The 17979-nt window shown below is 33.0% G+C and overlaps 3 protein-coding genes across 12 annotated transcripts in view; 2 read left to right on the forward strand and 1 right to left on the reverse strand.

Annotated features, from left to right (window-relative positions):
* LOC139814052 (dual specificity calcium/calmodulin-dependent 3',5'-cyclic nucleotide phosphodiesterase 1) overlaps window positions 1–17979 on the reverse strand; it is a 100289-nt gene that overhangs the window by 25945 nt on the left and 56365 nt on the right. The window lies entirely within an intron of this gene.
* On the forward strand, window positions 310–10459 carry Hbg3 (alpha-glucosidase). Of its 2 annotated transcripts, none has more exons than XM_071780840.1 (9): window positions 310–467; window positions 1488–1658; window positions 2252–2589; window positions 3650–3775; window positions 6201–6608; window positions 6864–7119; window positions 7948–8143; window positions 8922–9062; window positions 9240–10459. In XM_071780840.1, the coding sequence occupies exons 2-9, from the start codon at window positions 1499–1501 to the stop codon at window positions 9310–9312; spliced, it is 1698 nt and encodes a 565-aa protein (XP_071636941.1). In that variant the 5' UTR covers window positions 310–467; window positions 1488–1498; the 3' UTR covers window positions 9313–10459. The 2 variants fall into 2 exon arrangements, with proteins under 2 accessions (XP_071636941.1, XP_071636942.1); XM_071780841.1 differs by having other exon boundaries at window positions 310–463.
* LOC139814647 (alpha glucosidase 2) lies at window positions 11942–16449 on the forward strand. Its single transcript, XM_071781074.1, has 8 exons — window positions 11942–12132; window positions 13014–13201; window positions 13331–13594; window positions 13780–14022; window positions 14159–14344; window positions 15054–15309; window positions 15812–16151; window positions 16274–16449. The coding sequence occupies exons 1-8, from the start codon at window positions 11967–11969 to the stop codon at window positions 16419–16421; spliced, it is 1791 nt and encodes a 596-aa protein (XP_071637175.1). The 5' UTR covers window positions 11942–11966; the 3' UTR covers window positions 16422–16449.

The raw sequence follows: 17979 nt of genomic DNA on the forward strand, positions 1-17979 counted from the left end.
TTCTTCAACGTATTTAAAAGAATCGACTTTATTAAAAAACAGCCACTTGTAAATTGCCCAGAAAATCTTTCATGGAAAGTTAATGGATTTAAAGTAGGAAAGCCTGCGTACGCGCGCGTATATATGTATATATTGTTAGTCAATTAATTTTTGCGTTCTATCATTTTGAGAGACACTGCTTTAGTTGTTGTAGCACTGATGACTTTTTTTATCTTGAAGGAGTTAGATAAAAAATTCCGCTAAAGATATATATATATATATACATATATATCTCGCGATTAGACATATATTAATGTACTCTGCGCAGAAATCATTGCGTTGTGTGCATGAAACCCTACTCGACCGTAATTACATAATGCGGCTATAAAAGAGGAAAGATTCGTTTACTCTACAACAGTAGATCATATATAAGTGTCCGAGAAGTCTCTATTAGTCCGTACCTAAGCATTTGTGCCGATAAATTGTTAGTAAGTTGCGTAATTTGTAGAAACAATTTCATTGCTACTTACCATTTTACACACTTTATATAATAGAAAATACAATAACAAAAATTATGTTGTTGTTACATCGAGGTATCTCAAGATATATACAAGACGAATCAATGTTAGAACGATAATAAAAGGCACGAGATGTCTCCTAATATTTGAGCGATATTATATAATTTATTTCACTTTTAAAAAATTAGAAAATATATATTTAAAACATTGTCAAACTTATCGTAATAATTTTGTGTAATTCGATTTAATTTTGATAAATAAATGATCAATTTGTTATTTTGGGATTGTTAAGATGTAGCGAAACAACTGTTTGTACAGATGTCTCGCAGCTTACATAATACATCGCAAAGTTGTATTTGCTAGATATTATATATATATATATATACATATAATATATATACATATGTTGCCATGTTTGCAATTTCCATCTAACTTGAGTTTATAGATAATGCTTGTATAAATAGGTTAGAGAAAGTATATCTGAGTCAAAAAGTTTTCAGGTTTTATTTACGTTTTTTGGTCAAATGTTTCTGAAATAAATCTGCAGATTACATTTTGTTTTTAGCAATATAAGTATAAAAGAGTTTCATCAAACATTATAATCGACAACTGAGCTCAAGAACTATTAATATTTAAAGACATGTAATTCATTATTAAAGATATTATATTTTTTGTGGCACTAAAAAGAACAATTCAAATCTATCTGTTTAACAAATAAAATTTTAGTCATTAATCAAGTCACTGGTTACTTTTAAAATTAACTTTTTAAAATTAACAATTATATTAAATTTGTTTTACAATATCTCCAATAAGCCTAACGTCTCCAATGAGTCTAAACTTTTCCATCTTTTGTCTCTTACCGTTTTTGAAATAAACTACGATTGAGATGCTATTTACTTGTAGAATAATCCTCTATGCAAATACTATTATATACATATATTTATTGACGTTACCGCATGCATGAATAATTATTTATAATTCATTTTTAAGATCTAACGAGGATGAATAACAAAGGTGTAATAACACTTTGTACGATACTACTATCGTCCAATCTCGGATATAGTGAATCTAGTCCAGAATGGTGGCAATCAATGTCTCTTTATCAAATTTATCCCAGAAGCTTCAAGGATAGTGATGGTGATGGTATCGGGGATCTTAAGGGTATGTTTTTTCATTTGCAATAAAATCCTAGAAAAGTTTATTATAATTTCCATAATATAGAGATAATATAGAGCAAAATACAATTATATATAAAGTAAAAATATGTCATTCTAAATCTAAATAATAAGATAAAATAGCATTTAAAAAAATAAACAATAAGTGTGAATAAATTTTATCGTATTCTCTCCTTCGCGCTTAGTTATAGAGATATCGTTATTACAGTTACGTTATTAGATGTTTAAAAAAATGTTTAAAAAATTTAGATATCTTAGAAGTTTACAGCTTTTACTTTCAACAACAAATTCTTTGTTAAATATGGAATCGATTAAAAAAAATCTTTGACTCAACGTATCAATTCTTCCCCCCTCCCCTCCTCTTTGGATATTTCTAAATAAATTAATTATTTGTTGTAAATTTTTCATATTTTATATTGACTTATACCTTGGCAATTTAAATCGATTACAAAACATTTGTAAGAAAAAGTTAAATACGTTCGGAAAATTAAACGTTTTCTATTTATTTAATCACACATTAAAAGACTAGCAGAGAAATATTTTGTAAATACAATATAATTCAAAAGTTTTTGCATACAGGTATTATGAGCAAATTGGAACATTTCACCGAGTCGAATGTCGATGCTTTCTGGTTATCTCCGATTTATCCGAGCCCAATGGTCGATTTTGGCTATGATATTTCCGATTTTGTCAACATCGACGAGACGTTTGGAACTATGAAGGATTTCGAGGCGCTCACAAAGGCCGTGCATAACGCGTCAATGAAAATTATCATGGATTTTGTTCCTAATCACTCGTCGGACCAACACGAATGGTTCCAAAAAAGTTTACAAAGCATAGAACCTTACACCGACTATTACGTATGGCATAAAGGCAAGATGCTGCCGAATGGAACAGTTACGGTGCCGAATAATTGGGTAAGTAATTAAGGTAACACCCGAAGCTACGTCCGTAACATGACTGAGGACAACGGAGACTGACGACGCGAGAGTTGTGCTTCGTGAATGGACGATGTTGTTAAAGTCGGTAAATTAATCCAAGTCCAAATACGCGAGTTATGTCGATTCAAATTTCAAGTATCCTCTTTTGGGCTCTCTGAATGGAATTAAGGCAGCTTTCATTATTAATTCTCTATCTCGCGGTGTGATATAAACAATTAGGGGACTTAACATTAAAGGATGTTTGTAATAATTTTAAAAGCCTATGGTGTCAATCAAATATCGCACGATGCATTATCGATTCGCATTATCGATTCGCATTATCATCAAAGTGCATGAGTGATCTTGCAGCTATCCGAATTTCACGTTCGAACAGATATATTCGAGTTTTGTTAATGTATGATGTAATTATATGTTAATAAACGTTAAAAGATTTATATATTACACTAGCAGAAACATTTGAGGTCAGATTATAGAGATATATAATTGATCTCTCAATCATGTCTTCTTATCAATTATTACAGTAGAGACAATTTAGAAAAAAGTTGACCTAACATCTGTAAATTACACATTATTTTCAATAAAGGTTAAATGTCGTCTCAACTGCGATAATAATCGATGAGACGAAAATCTTTCTCTATTTTTTATTTGTCATCAAGCGTCGATGTAAGTATTAAATGATGCGTAACATCTTAAAAATTTACTCCATTGTTCGACATATCGAAGATACGTATAGGTACCAGAGATCCATCATCGCAATTACAAATTTTTGTATGCACCAAGTGTTTCGTCAATTTCGAAATTATCATCAGTATTGTGTAATACACACACGTAGGCACGTTTACTTGCAACATAAAATAAGTCATCCAAACTGAGCAATGCTGCCAACATCCTAACCCCCAGCTAGTATAAACGCAACCTTCTTTCGAATATCTACAACATACTTGACATTTTATATCTGTAATGTTGCTTTAAATGCATAATCGAACGTAATACGAATACGGAATAATTAAAATGGAATGATTATCTGCACGTATAGGTGAGTGTGTTCCGTGGATCAGCATGGACCTGGCGTGAAGAACGACAAGCGTATTATCTCCATCAATTCGCACCGGAGCAGCCCGATCTCAACTTTGAAAACGAGAACGTAGTGAACGCAATGAAGGTATATAGAAGTACGAAATAACTATCGTAATTGAGTTTGGCTCAATGTTCCTCTCATTCTACTCCTTATTTTGATAAACAAGCTGGTTTTAATTTAAAGTTATAATTTTATATTAATATAATAAATTTTGCAAACTTACAATTATATATTCTCATAGGTCTCATATAGTACGAATCAAACGAACGCTAAAGATCGCGGTGCGATAATTTTCGATTATACTTATTGTTAAAACACGACTTGTCAGCCAAACAACTTTCATATTTAATAATTTTGAGGAAAAATTCCCCCGATAAGTAGTCCACGTGCAGCTCGATATGAAAAAAAAAATTACCGATAATGAAATATCCAATTGTCTCGATCAGAACTTGAATCAAAACTGATAACGGATTATCTTGTTATCTCGTGTTGTCTTGGGTAACCAGCGATACAGTAGTTAACAGCACAACAGCAAAGCTGCGTAGGGGCGACGGATTGTAATCTGTCGCTCCTACAGCCTACAGCGTGTCGTCTATGTCACTATAGGGGTGAAAATAAATCCGGCCTGTATACATCATGCAAGGACATCGCTTTTTCCGTCATCATTGCCATGCGCGCGACAAATTTTCCGTTCTTTATTTCGTTCCGCGTTTGCGAAACAAAAAGCAAACACCGTTCTATCCTTCTCTCGGCTCTCTCGGCAATTTGCTCGAAATTATTGACGTTTCAGAAAAATCACGCGTGACCGCGATAAAAAACGATCGACGACGATACGATACACGACACATGACACGGGCGCGTCATGCATCTACCGCATCTATCGTGCAACACGCCGCATTTGTTTTTTTTTCACACTAAGGGTAATTAACTCGCGGACGCGGATAAATCAAGGTCTGTTGAAATATACGTAAAATTACGACAGGCAAGTGTTTTCTCTGATCGCGTTGTCGCGGACCGAGAAGCGGATGTAATTAGTAATTAGCTGCTCGTTGCGCGAACGCGATGAGCGTAAAATTATGCTCGCGGAATGAATCAGGAAACGGACGTACAATTTGCCAATTTTTCCAAAGGTGTGGACACTTAAAATATCACGCGACCAATGCACACTAATGCGATTTCACGAGGAAGATGATGATCGATAATGATCATCCGACTGTACGGTAACAAGTAACAAATGTCCAGCGGGCGTGAAGCGAGATAATTACGATCAATTTAACAAACAAAAGTTCGCCGAGCTGGAATAACAACTTTCAAACAAATTATTTGCACATCGTACTTGTACTTAATTAAAGACTAAAGGTCAAGTTTTCCCGTAGCCGTTATAACACGCGTTATTTCTTCTTCTTTTTACGTTACAAAAATTATATAGTACATGAAAGTTTTGCAAGCAGTTTTGCATTCATGTTCTACGATCAAATCCTGGGCCTGTAATTTGAGGAACAGTGAAATGGTGAAATACCCAGCGGTAGCGTAATATCAAAAGTTGTTAAGTACGCTGGTACACGCAATAAAATCCGGATTGAACAAACTATCGCGCAGTGAATAGCGCGGTAAACTCGCGTGACGCAATCTGCAATCATTTTTGAATTGGCCTTAAAAATTTGGCGAAATCCCAAGTCGTGTAAAATGTGTCTTTCGTTTATTTTATTATTTAGGTAACAAAAATTTTTTGTCAGTATACTCCGTATATTTGCTCGTGCATGACAGATGTCGAGGATTTATTCAATTTCTTTTCTTTCGCAAAATTGTTCCGCAACAAGGCAAGTGCTTCCTCTTATCGCAGCCTCAATTCCCCTTCAAATCCCTTATGTCACAAAATTTTCTCGTCTCGGAACATGCTACATTCATAATATAAAGCCAAATGGAACTGAGAAGCAACTGCAGCAACTCATTCTTTTTTGTAAACCCGTATTTATTTTTGTAAGCAAAGATATTAGCTAACCGGGAATGACTTGTTCAATTTAATTAACAACATTTTGTAGCGACACCTATTTTCCCTTTTTTATGTTTCTTATTAATTCAACCTGATAGAAAATTACATTTGATACAAAATAATCACTCGAGTTAAGTAATTAATCACACTATATATATATATATATATATATATATATATATATATATATACATATATTGTACATATAATCAAGGCATTACTGTAACTATGTTACAGTATACTATTTGTAAATTTATCCATTTCCTAATATGCATGAATTAACGATTTGATTTTGTATAAAACATAGCAAAATAATTAATCAAATTATCTCACACACACATAGTTTTTGTATGCAAACTATTACTTCGATCGAATGCACGCCTTTAATGAGAAATACTGTATGTAGCCTAGTAGTTTAATCCACTTGAAAATACATACTCGTATAGATCGGGAAGGTATATGCATATAGATGGTTCACTCAAGCATATATCTCGTGCTCTCTACTCCTGCCCTCAGGATGTCATGAGATTTTGGCTCGACAAGGGGGTGGACGGCTTTCGGGTGGACGCGATACCACATTTGTGCGAGGACGTCAGATTCTTGGACGAACCACTTACGGGTAATCCAAATCCCGAGGACTATGGCTACACGCATAAGATATACACCAAGGATCTGCCGCGCACCTACGAAATAGTCAAAGGATGGCGAGAAGTGACAGATGAATATTCGGAAAGAGTTATGATGATGGAGGCTTATGCAAACATGACGATGACGATGAAGTATTATGTGTACGGCGCACATTTTCCCTTTAATTTTGGTTTTGTTGCCGAAACGAATCAAGATTCTAAAGCAACTGATTTCAAGAGATTGATCGACAGATGGATGGTAAACATGCCTGTTTTAAGAGGAACTGCCAACTGGGTGGTAAGTCGAGAGAAACGTGTCTTTCGAATCTAGAAAGAATCAATCTCTAAATGTCGCTTGTGATTAAAGGCGCGACATTTTTTTTAGCATATTATGCAATATGCCTTCTTTTTTAAATATACATTGCAATTCGAGATGCGCTATTATACACATATATATACATATACGCATCTTGTGACCTCTTTTAAGATTCTACTTTTAAGATTTATAATAAAGTCGATAATGTAGTTTCACAAAATTATATTCTTTCCGCAGGCTGGAAATCATGACAAATCGCGATTAGTCTCTCGTTATGGACAGCAACGAGCGGAAGCTATAACTATGATAACTTTATTGCTTCCGGGAGTGGGTGTAACTTATAACGGCGAAGAAATCGGCATGGAGGACACGTGGATCTCATGGGAAGACACCAAAGATCCGCAAGGTTGCAATGCCGGCAGAGATGGTTACGAGAAAGCGTCTCGGGATCCCGCAAGGACACCGTTCCAATGGGACGACACCACTTCGGCTGGTACGAGTTTATCTCCCCTCTCCACCCCCCCCCCCAGCACCTTCTAAAATCGCTGTGTCAATCTATCAGTTAGGTCCACAATTTAAGCTGAAACGCAATTTAAGCTGATCATTATCTGTCGAAACTAATTTAAAAAATTCACAGAAGCAGTTTAAGTCAAAATTAAACTGACTGAAAAAAATTTCAAGCTATCTTTTGTTGGTCAACAATTAATAGAATATTTGAATCATTGATAAAACAATGTATATGAAGCTTGTTACATATTTTTTGCAAGTTTATTAATAATTTTAAAATAGGAATATTTAATGTTATTATCGACTTTTTTAAAATATCGACCAAGTTAAATATCACTTCGCTATAACGTTTGCAAAGCAAATAGATTTCTTCTCAAAAAATTGATCAAACTATTGACTTTTTAATAAATAGTAAGAAATTCCATTTCTATTTAGTATAACTGATCACACCGTAAAAACTGGTTCATATCGAACGTAGCACGCTTTCAATGTCAGACTCGTGTCATGGCCCACATATTAAGAATCAACACGACACGTTTGTCAGGTCATACGTCACATTTTGAGATTACGAAAGAAAGTGGGTGAAAAACTGTTAATGAAACAGGTTGCTTATCGATCGTATTATAACATCCTATCGCTGTCAGTTTGGATTTGTCATTTGTAGTATCAAAAAGGTATTACATTTTATTGAAACTATAATATCATACCATCATATACCATAATATTAAAAGTATAATTATGTGAAAGCGATATACATAATTAGAGGACTTGTTTGATAAGAAATCTGAGATTTATTTCAATTATAAAATTTTAGGATTCTCCACGAATCCAAAAACGTGGCTACCAGTTAATAAAAACTACGTGACACTTAATTTAGCCGCGCAAAAGAAACAGAACAACTCCTACTACGCTCTATATAAAGCGGTTTCTGCTCTGCGAAAATGGCCTGCGGTTAAACGTGGAACCTTAACCACGAAATTATTGGGCGATGATGTTCTCGCTTTTACCAGGTAGGATATGGTATATATATATAATATAACAAAAAAGCATGCAGTTATTACAGTTATTCTCTAGTAATATTATTTGAGCGCGTTTTTATCATACAGGGTGTTTCAGAATTGCACGGCATTATTTTTAGAAAATATTTTTTAGGTCAAAATGAATAAAAAAGATTATATAAACATATGTCCCAAACTTATTTAATGTATGTTTTCGAAGTGGCAGCCGCGCCGCTTTGTTGAATTCTTCTTACGTGCCAATAAATCTACAATAAACTAAAGACTTTATCCAACCCCCATAGAAAATAGTCTAATGACGTTAGACTATTTTGGATAGTCTTTAGTTTATTGTAGAGTGTAGACCTATTGGCACGCAAGAAGAATTAAGCATAAGAAATCGCATAATGGAAGCTGCAGCAGCTATCAGGAATAATCCATAAGACGTGCCAGAGAAATACATGGATACATCGTGCTGAATGCTGCATTCAACAAAACAGCGGCCACTTCGAAAACATACTTTAAATGTTTTACTGTTAAACATAATCTTTACTCTTTAATATCTTACTAATAGTTTATATAAATGTTTTTTGTTCATTTTGACCTAAAAAATATTTCCCTAAAATAGTGCCGTGCAATTCTGAAACACCTTGTATATTTAAAAATATATTTGATCTTTTTACTAGTGTGTGCTAGTATCTGTATATTTTTAATGTTTAATTTTCTTGGCGAGATAACGTAGCACTTAAAACTGAACTTTAATAATAAAATCATTGTGTGCTTGTTATTACAGGAAAGCGGATGAGGAGCAATCGGTTTACGTAGTGGTAAACTTTGCAAATGAAGAGAAAATTGTTGACTTATCAACGCTTGTCCACGTATCAAATCAATTAAACGTTTATTATGCCACAACGAATGCTCATCATCTTATTGGGTAAGCATATTTTTTTATTCGCTAATGTAGCACGCTAATTACGCGCGCTATAAAATAAAATACATCTTATGTGTAATATGGTATTAAAGCGTAAGAGGCGCGTTATATGCCATCTCTTGATTATCTCCTTATCTCAAATGTGTGCTCATGTGTTCAAATTTTTTTTTTTTTTTTTAGGAATATTATCAAAGATGTTCGCACCTTAAAAATTCCTGCATCAGGAGCTGTGATATATACCAGTACTACGTAAAACTAGGAAAAACCATGGAAATGAATATTCGAACGAGGCGTTATTTTTCTTAAAGTAATTTCTATAGTATTGTACTTCAGACAAAAAGGTGGAATTACCCTTTACGGTCATTTTTTATATCCGTGTTTTACGCTGCTGTTTTATTTATTTTATTAAGTTCTTATTAAGATGTTCCATATTTATCTTATTAATCGGATTCATCTGCGAGAAATAATGCTACGCTCATAAGTAACAGCATAGATAATTGCTCAAATAACAGTAAAGTATTAAAGGAGGTAATAAATGATTACGTTAGAAAAATAAGACATGTTAACGTTAAATGTTTCAAGTAATATAAATTTGCAATTATCATATATTTCTATATATTTATGTATATATATACATATATAATAGTGTAGCTTATATGTATATGATACAATATATGTAATAAATTTTTTGATTATGCTACATGTGGTTAAATCTCCAAATAAAATAAAATTAAAGTTTCAAAAAAGTAAGATTATATATTTTTTTACATCACTACTTAGGCTGCGTGTACGGTTTACTTTTGCCTGTACACTTATCGTTTGTATATGTATATGTGTATCACGCGGGGATCATTCCCAACTAATACGAATCCTTAGGGGCTAATTCTATCTGCATTAGTCCCCTAAAGGGTATAAATTGAGAATTTAATCTCCCGTTCCGCTTTCCGCAACATTTGCCGATACCCATTCCCGACAGCTGAATTACCTATATTCGTCTATATCCATCACTGGAATCCTTAGGACATGTAATGTACCTGGGACTGTCCCTAAATCGATCATTATTTCACAAAGAGAATTCCATATCATGAATTCCCGCGCAAGAGAAAATCTGCCGCTTTTGAATCCCAAGTTAAAAGCAATTGTCAGTTGCGACATCATAATAAGATGTAATAAGATATAATTGGCATGATCATTATTCAGATCGACATTGACATAAAATTTGTTATATAAATGTCTAAATATCGATTACATATAAATTGCGTATTATTAATTATACAATTAATCCTCACAAAATCCATTATAGAGGAATTGCAACCTCTATTCATATATATGTATCAATTGTAATCCGATTTATTTATAATATTCGGTTAATTAAAAATCTATAATGTTGCTGACAATGAGCCATATCGAATCTCAATCTGCTTTTATTTTCCCGCATGTTTACCTCGATTTCTTTAGATTTAGATTTAATTTCTCATAAAAACTATATTTCGAATAAGCATTATTCGTCAATTTATCAATGTGCAATACTGTTAAATTAAGATCTAAATTGTAATTACTTTCTGCAAAATTTACAACATAATTATCTCTAAATAAGTTATAATATATCTATAACTTTTACCTTCGTAAAATCTCTGAAATTGTTGATATAAATTTTTTTAAAAACGTTACTTTTCGCATAATTTATACAATCTTATTTACTAAAATATAACGCACTATATTTTTTTAAATTTTTCCCGGAACATTGTTATATTAGAACATCGTTATACTTCTATAATATCAAATTTAATCAATAAACGTGAATTATCACTTGTGTACTAATAAAAAATTAATAAAATATCAATTATGTTGGCGAGAGCAACAATTAAATTATTTTGAATAATAGTGTTTAATAGTGCGTGTGTATTCAATTAATAAAAAGCAGTACCTATGTTAAAAAATGTTTTCGCAACGTGATAAACGTCAGGGCATGAAAAAACCTCAATCGTCTATGATTATCTATGTGTCACACAACTTATAATTATGTAAACAAAAGATAAACACGCAATATCGTAAACAAAAGATTACCGTGCGGCATGGAATTTTCAAGATTTCGTCATATTGGTGTATGTATCACACCTTGTCTTAAAAGTGCGTATAATTAAAATATATTCTCCCTTTCTTCAGTATAATTAAACTTCAAATACTTATACAGTAATTAAGCTTTAATCTTTTCTTAAGGAAAAACTGTCCGCGATTTAATTAAAAGAGCAAAAGATTGAATTTTTCAATTTCCAATAAACGGACCGATAATTGAAACTGTAATTAAATTTTCTCATAGAAAAAATCTAAGTGGACAAATAAAATAAAATTACCGTTGTTGTTATTATGCGCAAAAAAAAAACAAGATATTTCTATAACAAGTTTAAAGCCAATTTCAGAAGCCAAAATCAGAAAGGAATTAATTGTACACTATAAACGATACACCATTAAAAATGCATGAACAATGTAAAGATATAGTTTTACAGTATAGCAGTGTTTAAGTCCTTTTCTTCTTAATTTGCCTATGTTTTTCTTTTTGTTTTTGTATGAATTTGTCAAGATTGTTAGATCTAACAAAAATCCTTAAGTAATTTGATGATTATATCTTCTTCCAGCTGGCGTTTTGTTGCCTGCTTTCAGAAGAATCGCACTTCACGGAATTTCATTCGCGCGAAACGGTAGATTGTTATCCAGCGATTCGCATTACCAGCATATCCTAGATAATGCTACCTCTCGAATAACCTGATGATTATCATGAGCACGTGAGATTTTTCCAGCTCGTTCGATAAGGCGTTTGCCAGTTCTTTTTTCCAACGTCATATCCGCTTCACGTACATATATATAAATTGCGACGTCGGGAAACGTACTACGTATATAATTGTAAAGATGTTCGAACCGCAACACCGTGTTATCTTCCTAGGTCTGCTATTGACGGTTGTTCTGATCTCGGGAGAGATTACGAACCAAGGATGGTGGAGGCATACAGTTTTCTATCAAATTTATCCTCGCAGTTTTATGGATTCCGACAATGACGGCGTGGGTGATCTTCAAGGTAAGAGAAAATGGAAAGAATCAGCAATTCATCAAGCGTTGAGACGCATCGTGTTACATGTTTACACATATCTGCCATCCATGGTTCGTCTTCACATAATGATTTTCGTGATAAGTATTAACAAAAATAACTCTGTTGTATGCTCACCTAACATAATTGCACATCGTTTGATTGTGAGAACAGTTTCGTAACTTGAATACATAGTTAGCTTTCAGATTTTAAGTTAGCAGTCATATTGTGGTATTTTCGATATAATCTACTAATTGTAACATTAAAGAAAAAAAATATGTCTATAAACAAAGTGGTTATTACATGTTTAAATATTAGAGTTATCAAATAGTTTTAGCTTTCCAAATATTATTATAGTATATCATTCCTAAGAAGTTTAAATAAATATTACACAGAAAATGGCGCTGTGTGTGTGTGTGTGTGTGTGTTTCAAACCTCAAAAATCTGGTCTTGAAACACATTTATTTGCTAACGTAATGTAATATTCCATTGAAAAATTCCATAAAAATGTTTGCACACAATTACAATAGATATTAACACGGTTTCCCTCTCCTAATAATTATATAAACATATTAGAGATTATCATATTTTTACGATTGGTTATACCTTAAACCTTTATATTTAAGAAACTACTTTATAAGAAAAAATGGCATGCACTTTTATTATTTAATTTTTCACGAACTTTCATGCTGCAATCCTATTGGGTATCCTTGAATATTTCGGGATATCCGGTATGTATTCAAAAACTGCATGTTTACACTTTGCATTATTGGAAATACCTCGATAATGAGATAACAAATCTTTTATATTGTTAAATATAAAAAGTTTGTTACACCATTATTGATTAACGTGCCGACCTTTGTTTATGATAGGTATAACAAGCAAACTGGATCACCTTGTGGAATCTGGAATAGGAGCGATATGGTTATCACCCATCAATCGAAGTCCTATGGTAGACTTCGGATATGATATTTCGGATTTTAAAGATGTTGACGAAGCATTTGGCACATTGACGGATTTCGAAAATCTTATAAAACGTGCTAAAGAAATTGGATTAAAGGTGAGCGAGAAAATAAAACGCATTTGTAATGTTTGTTTTGAACCATAGTTCAACCGAATAGTAATTTTATATCAAATTTCGTTAATATTTAATAACATTTAATATACATATATAACGTTCAACTTGTAGGTCATTCTCGATCTAGTACCTAATCATACTTCTGATGAACATTATTGGTTCCAAATGAGCTTAAACCGTACCGGCAAATATGAAAATTATTATATATGGGCGGATGGAAAAAGTAACAATCAGCCACCAAATAATTGGTTAAGTGTGTTTGGTGGTTCGGCTTGGACATTCAACAAAACACGTAATCAATGGTACTTTCATCAATTTCACTCTAGGCAACCAGATTTGAATTACTCTAATCCCGATGTGCGAGAGGAGATGAGGGTAAACATTATTATTATGTAAAATAGAATTAACTATATAAAAATTTCGTACAACGATTGCACCTCTAAATAAGTTCGCTAATTACAGACAAATGCAAAATATAAATGCATACCTATATTGTGCTCGTAGTAGGCAATTGTTGAATCGCGCGTTAAAGGCTTGTTTATTTTTATGTGATGGCACAGGAAATCATCATATACTGGTTGAGAAAAGGCGTGGATGGATTTCGCATAGACGCGGTACCGCATCTTTTCGAAACAAATTACACTTCGGACGAACCTGAGAGCAATATAGAGGGTGTAACGAAAGATGATCATAATTATTTGATTCATACATTGACGAAAGATCAGCCACAAACGTACGATTTGGTACGAAGCTGGAGAAAGATTATGGATGACTATGCTTCTCACAGTAAAACAGACGAGAAGGTGCGGTATCTTTAGTTAGTTCAGTAATCGTAATATCATTCTCAGAAAATTACAGTTAATTTTATATTACAATACTTTTGTGTGTTCTATAATAATTATGCATATGTCTCCCCTCCCATTTTCTTGTATATATCAGGTAATGATGACTGAAGCATACACTTCATTAGAAAACACGATCAAATACTACAACTACGACTCCCACATTCCTTTCAATTTTAATTTTATCATGAATGTGACTGCTGCCTCGAATGCTACTACGTTTAAAAGAATAATCGAAGAGTGGATGAAGGCGATGCCCAAAGACAGTGTCGCTAACTGGGTGGTAAGATAACGTTTTCCCACATATTCTTATGTACTTTCACTTTTTTACATTACACGGCAAAATAATAATACAAAAATCTCGAATAATTTTCGAATCTCATAATTATCCATCTGATAACTCGGCAATCATTATTCTTCAAAACATCTCCATCGCGCCACTTTTTAAAATGATATTTTAAGAGTAGCGGGGGGAGGGGGTGAGGGGTGGGATGCGATAATTCTGTGATACAATCAATACATGTAAATGCGTTATAACGCAATTTACTAGGCTTTAACGAAGGCTGTTGTTAAATTTATACGATAGTATGTTAATTGCCGGTCCGCGCATATTCTCTCTCTCTCTCTCTCTCTCTCTCTCTCTCTCTCTCTCTCTCTCTCTCTCTCTCTCTCTCTCTCTCTCTCTCTCTTCTCTCTCTCTGTACATATATATATATATATATATAGTATTTAAGAATTCCCTCTTTTCGTTTTCTTCTGCATCATTAACAGAGTACAAAGTACGTGTAGCAGCTAAATTTTTTTATTATAAGGGAATAAAAATATAAACGGTAAATCGGATATTGTGAAGTTTTTTTACGAATTAAGTCATATTGGATGCTTCCGGCATTAATGCCTCTGATCGTATATTTTAACACAAATAATTGATACAATGGCGACAATATACAATTTACAAGCAGAAGTCTATCAAACGTCAAAATACTCATACACAGATGGGCAATCATGATCGCAATCGTACTGCTTCGCGTTTCCCCGGAAGGGCCGATCAAATGACGATGTTAGCCATGATACTGCCAGGCGTGGCAGTGACATACTACGGCGAAGAAATTGGGATGGTTGATAAGATGGACATATCTTGGACAGATACACAGGATCCTCAAGCGTGTAACGCGGGCAAAGACAAGTACAAAAGTCGGTCTCGCGATCCCGTCCGCACACCATATCAATGGAATTTTTCCACAAATGCAGGTATAACAAATTATGCTAAGTTCTATAACTTTATCTATAAATTTATCTTTATTTTTTAATTTCGTTATCTAAATAAAAATTCAAGAATTCAATACGGCAAATTTAATACGATATAATGGGCAAAAAAATCAAAATATGGTTCAACTTACATTTTAAAAATTTTCAAGGGTTTTTCAAGTTTCGCTAATTTCGTTTTTAAAATTGAAATTTGTTTGTTCAAAATTTTTTATTTTAAATTAAAAAATGGCGGCGTTACGAAACCGCTATCATTAATACAAATTTTCACGTAAATTGAACGAGTTTTTAAATCTTTGGTTCGTTATTTTGAATTTTGTAATTGTGACTTCAAATTTAGATTCATCAGCAAGAGACTCAAAAAATTTCTAGAAATTATCCTTTTTATAATGTTATTAACTCTTGTTTCTCTCTCTCTCACAAGCATTTTTGACCCTCGAGCATTTTTTTCGCCCAACATCCCAAGGGGATAATTTTTTATTGACAGGTTTCAGTAAAGCGGCTAAAACTTGGTTACCAGTTCACGACAATTATATCAATGTAAATTTATTACTACAAAAAAATATTGATGACTCTCACTATCATGTTTATCGCGCTCTGACGCAGCTACGTAATACATCGAACGCACTCAAACTTGGATCATTGACTACTAATGTCATAAATAATACCGTTTTGTATGTTCTACGTAAAACGAGCGAAGAAGCTGTGACATTATTAATAAACTTCTCAGACAAAGAGAAACAAGTGATTGATTTAACGGAAGTCTTAACGGGATTCAAGAACGGTAAAGTTAAAATAGCGAGTGTAGGTTCCGGAATAAAGCAAAAGTAAGTATCGATGTTTAATGACTCATTGATAAATTAAAACGATTAGAATTGCGTATGTACTGCAATAACATATTGTAGTACATTGCAAGAAAAAATTAATTTCTTATTTCTACGTCTTTCAGCCAAGATGTTGAGCTAAACAAAGTTAGTATGCCACCGGCAGGTTCAGTAGTCTTTCTAGCTAACTCTAAAGCTCCACCAAAGTACGTTGCTTCTCTCCCAACAATTCTACTATTATCATTTTCTCTGATAATAACACTGTATAAGTAAAAAATAAAAAAAACATAATTAATATTAACGAGAAATATTTACTTCTTTTACAATCATACAAAAATATTGCAGTAAGAAACTACTCTACTAATTATATGTATATACTCAAAAGGTATCGTTTGACTTTATTAATTATAATTTCTAATTATATCAGTATTAAATTCTTCCTTTCACACATATAGAGTGCGCTGCAAGAAACGAATTCAAAAGTATGATATATAAATATATATATCATAAACGTTATAGTAGTATGATAATTATACCTTTCAATGTGCATATCTAAAAAGTTGTTCGATTCTTTTTTCTATTTAACGCATCCATGAGAGACTTTTCTGCAACTGCTTAATATAGATATATGAACAGAATAACATTTTTTCCAGACACAAAGTTTATCTTGTCTTTGCGAGCGAATCGATAATTCGTTACACGAACAGCAAAATTGGGAAACCAATTTTTACATTTAATCCCGATTGATGGAAAAATATCTGCATACACGAAAATCTTCATGAGATTGAGAATAGGATCAAGTGTGTGTGCGTGTGCGTGTGTGTGTGTAATCTTCAACAAAATAATCTGTCAAGACAAAGGGTACATCTTTCTCCACCGATCATATTTTATCCATCGGTTTTCTTTTTCCTATCATAACGATTTCATAACGATACTTAATTGAATCTGATTAGATGGTGACATTTTAATCTTCAGAGAAATGTGTTATTTTTCTGTTATTTTTTAAAGATTCAATTTTCCGATTCTACAATCAAGTCGTTACAATTAAGGGGATCCTGGAGTCACGGCAATTACCGACATTTCAGTTGGACCAATTTTCTTCGAATTAGCTTTACAGAATGCAAATTCCCTTTACACGTTTAAAGTACGTATAGAAATCATGTGCGGGAAATTTAAGACTAAAAACTTAAGAAAAATATGTTTATACTACTTGGTATTGCACCTTTTGGACCTAGAACTGTCACTTCAAGGAAACGTTCACTTATACAAATTATATAGCTTACGTGTAACAAATTGAAAATGTCCCGCATCTCGGACTCGATCAAAGAACAGCGTGACTGCATCATTGAAACTAAGGTTAAAAGCCTAATAAGAAAGATTTTTCATCCAACTGATTTTATGCATGTATGTACACACAAGCAGTGTACATGGCATTGCAATCTGACAAAGATATCGTAGGATATCTCGTTGGATAAGGACAGAATGATCAAAATTATCGATATTTTTAATTCCGCTTATTGTTAGATGAAGGCGCTTTCCCGTCGGAGTTCGGCCGTCACCCGTCACTCCAGGAATATATATGAATAGATAAATAAGGTATGCCTTGAAAAATGTTTCAAACTCCAAACAGTATACATGTAGGTGGAGAAACATTGAAAGCTGTAATGTGTAAAAACATTGTTATAAATTCCACATTATAATACAGAAATAACGATTTAAATTGCCACAGACGTTTTTTGTACTTTGTCAAATATATGTATCAATATTTTACAGCACGTGAAAATCATATAAAGATTAATTACAACGAAAGACAATTTTCTCAGCTGCCTAT

This window comes from Temnothorax longispinosus, chromosome 6 (genome assembly GCF_030848805.1).
Source record: "Temnothorax longispinosus isolate EJ_2023e chromosome 6, Tlon_JGU_v1, whole genome shotgun sequence".
In the NCBI taxonomy this organism is placed as follows: Eukaryota; Metazoa; Arthropoda; class Insecta; order Hymenoptera; family Formicidae; genus Temnothorax; species Temnothorax longispinosus.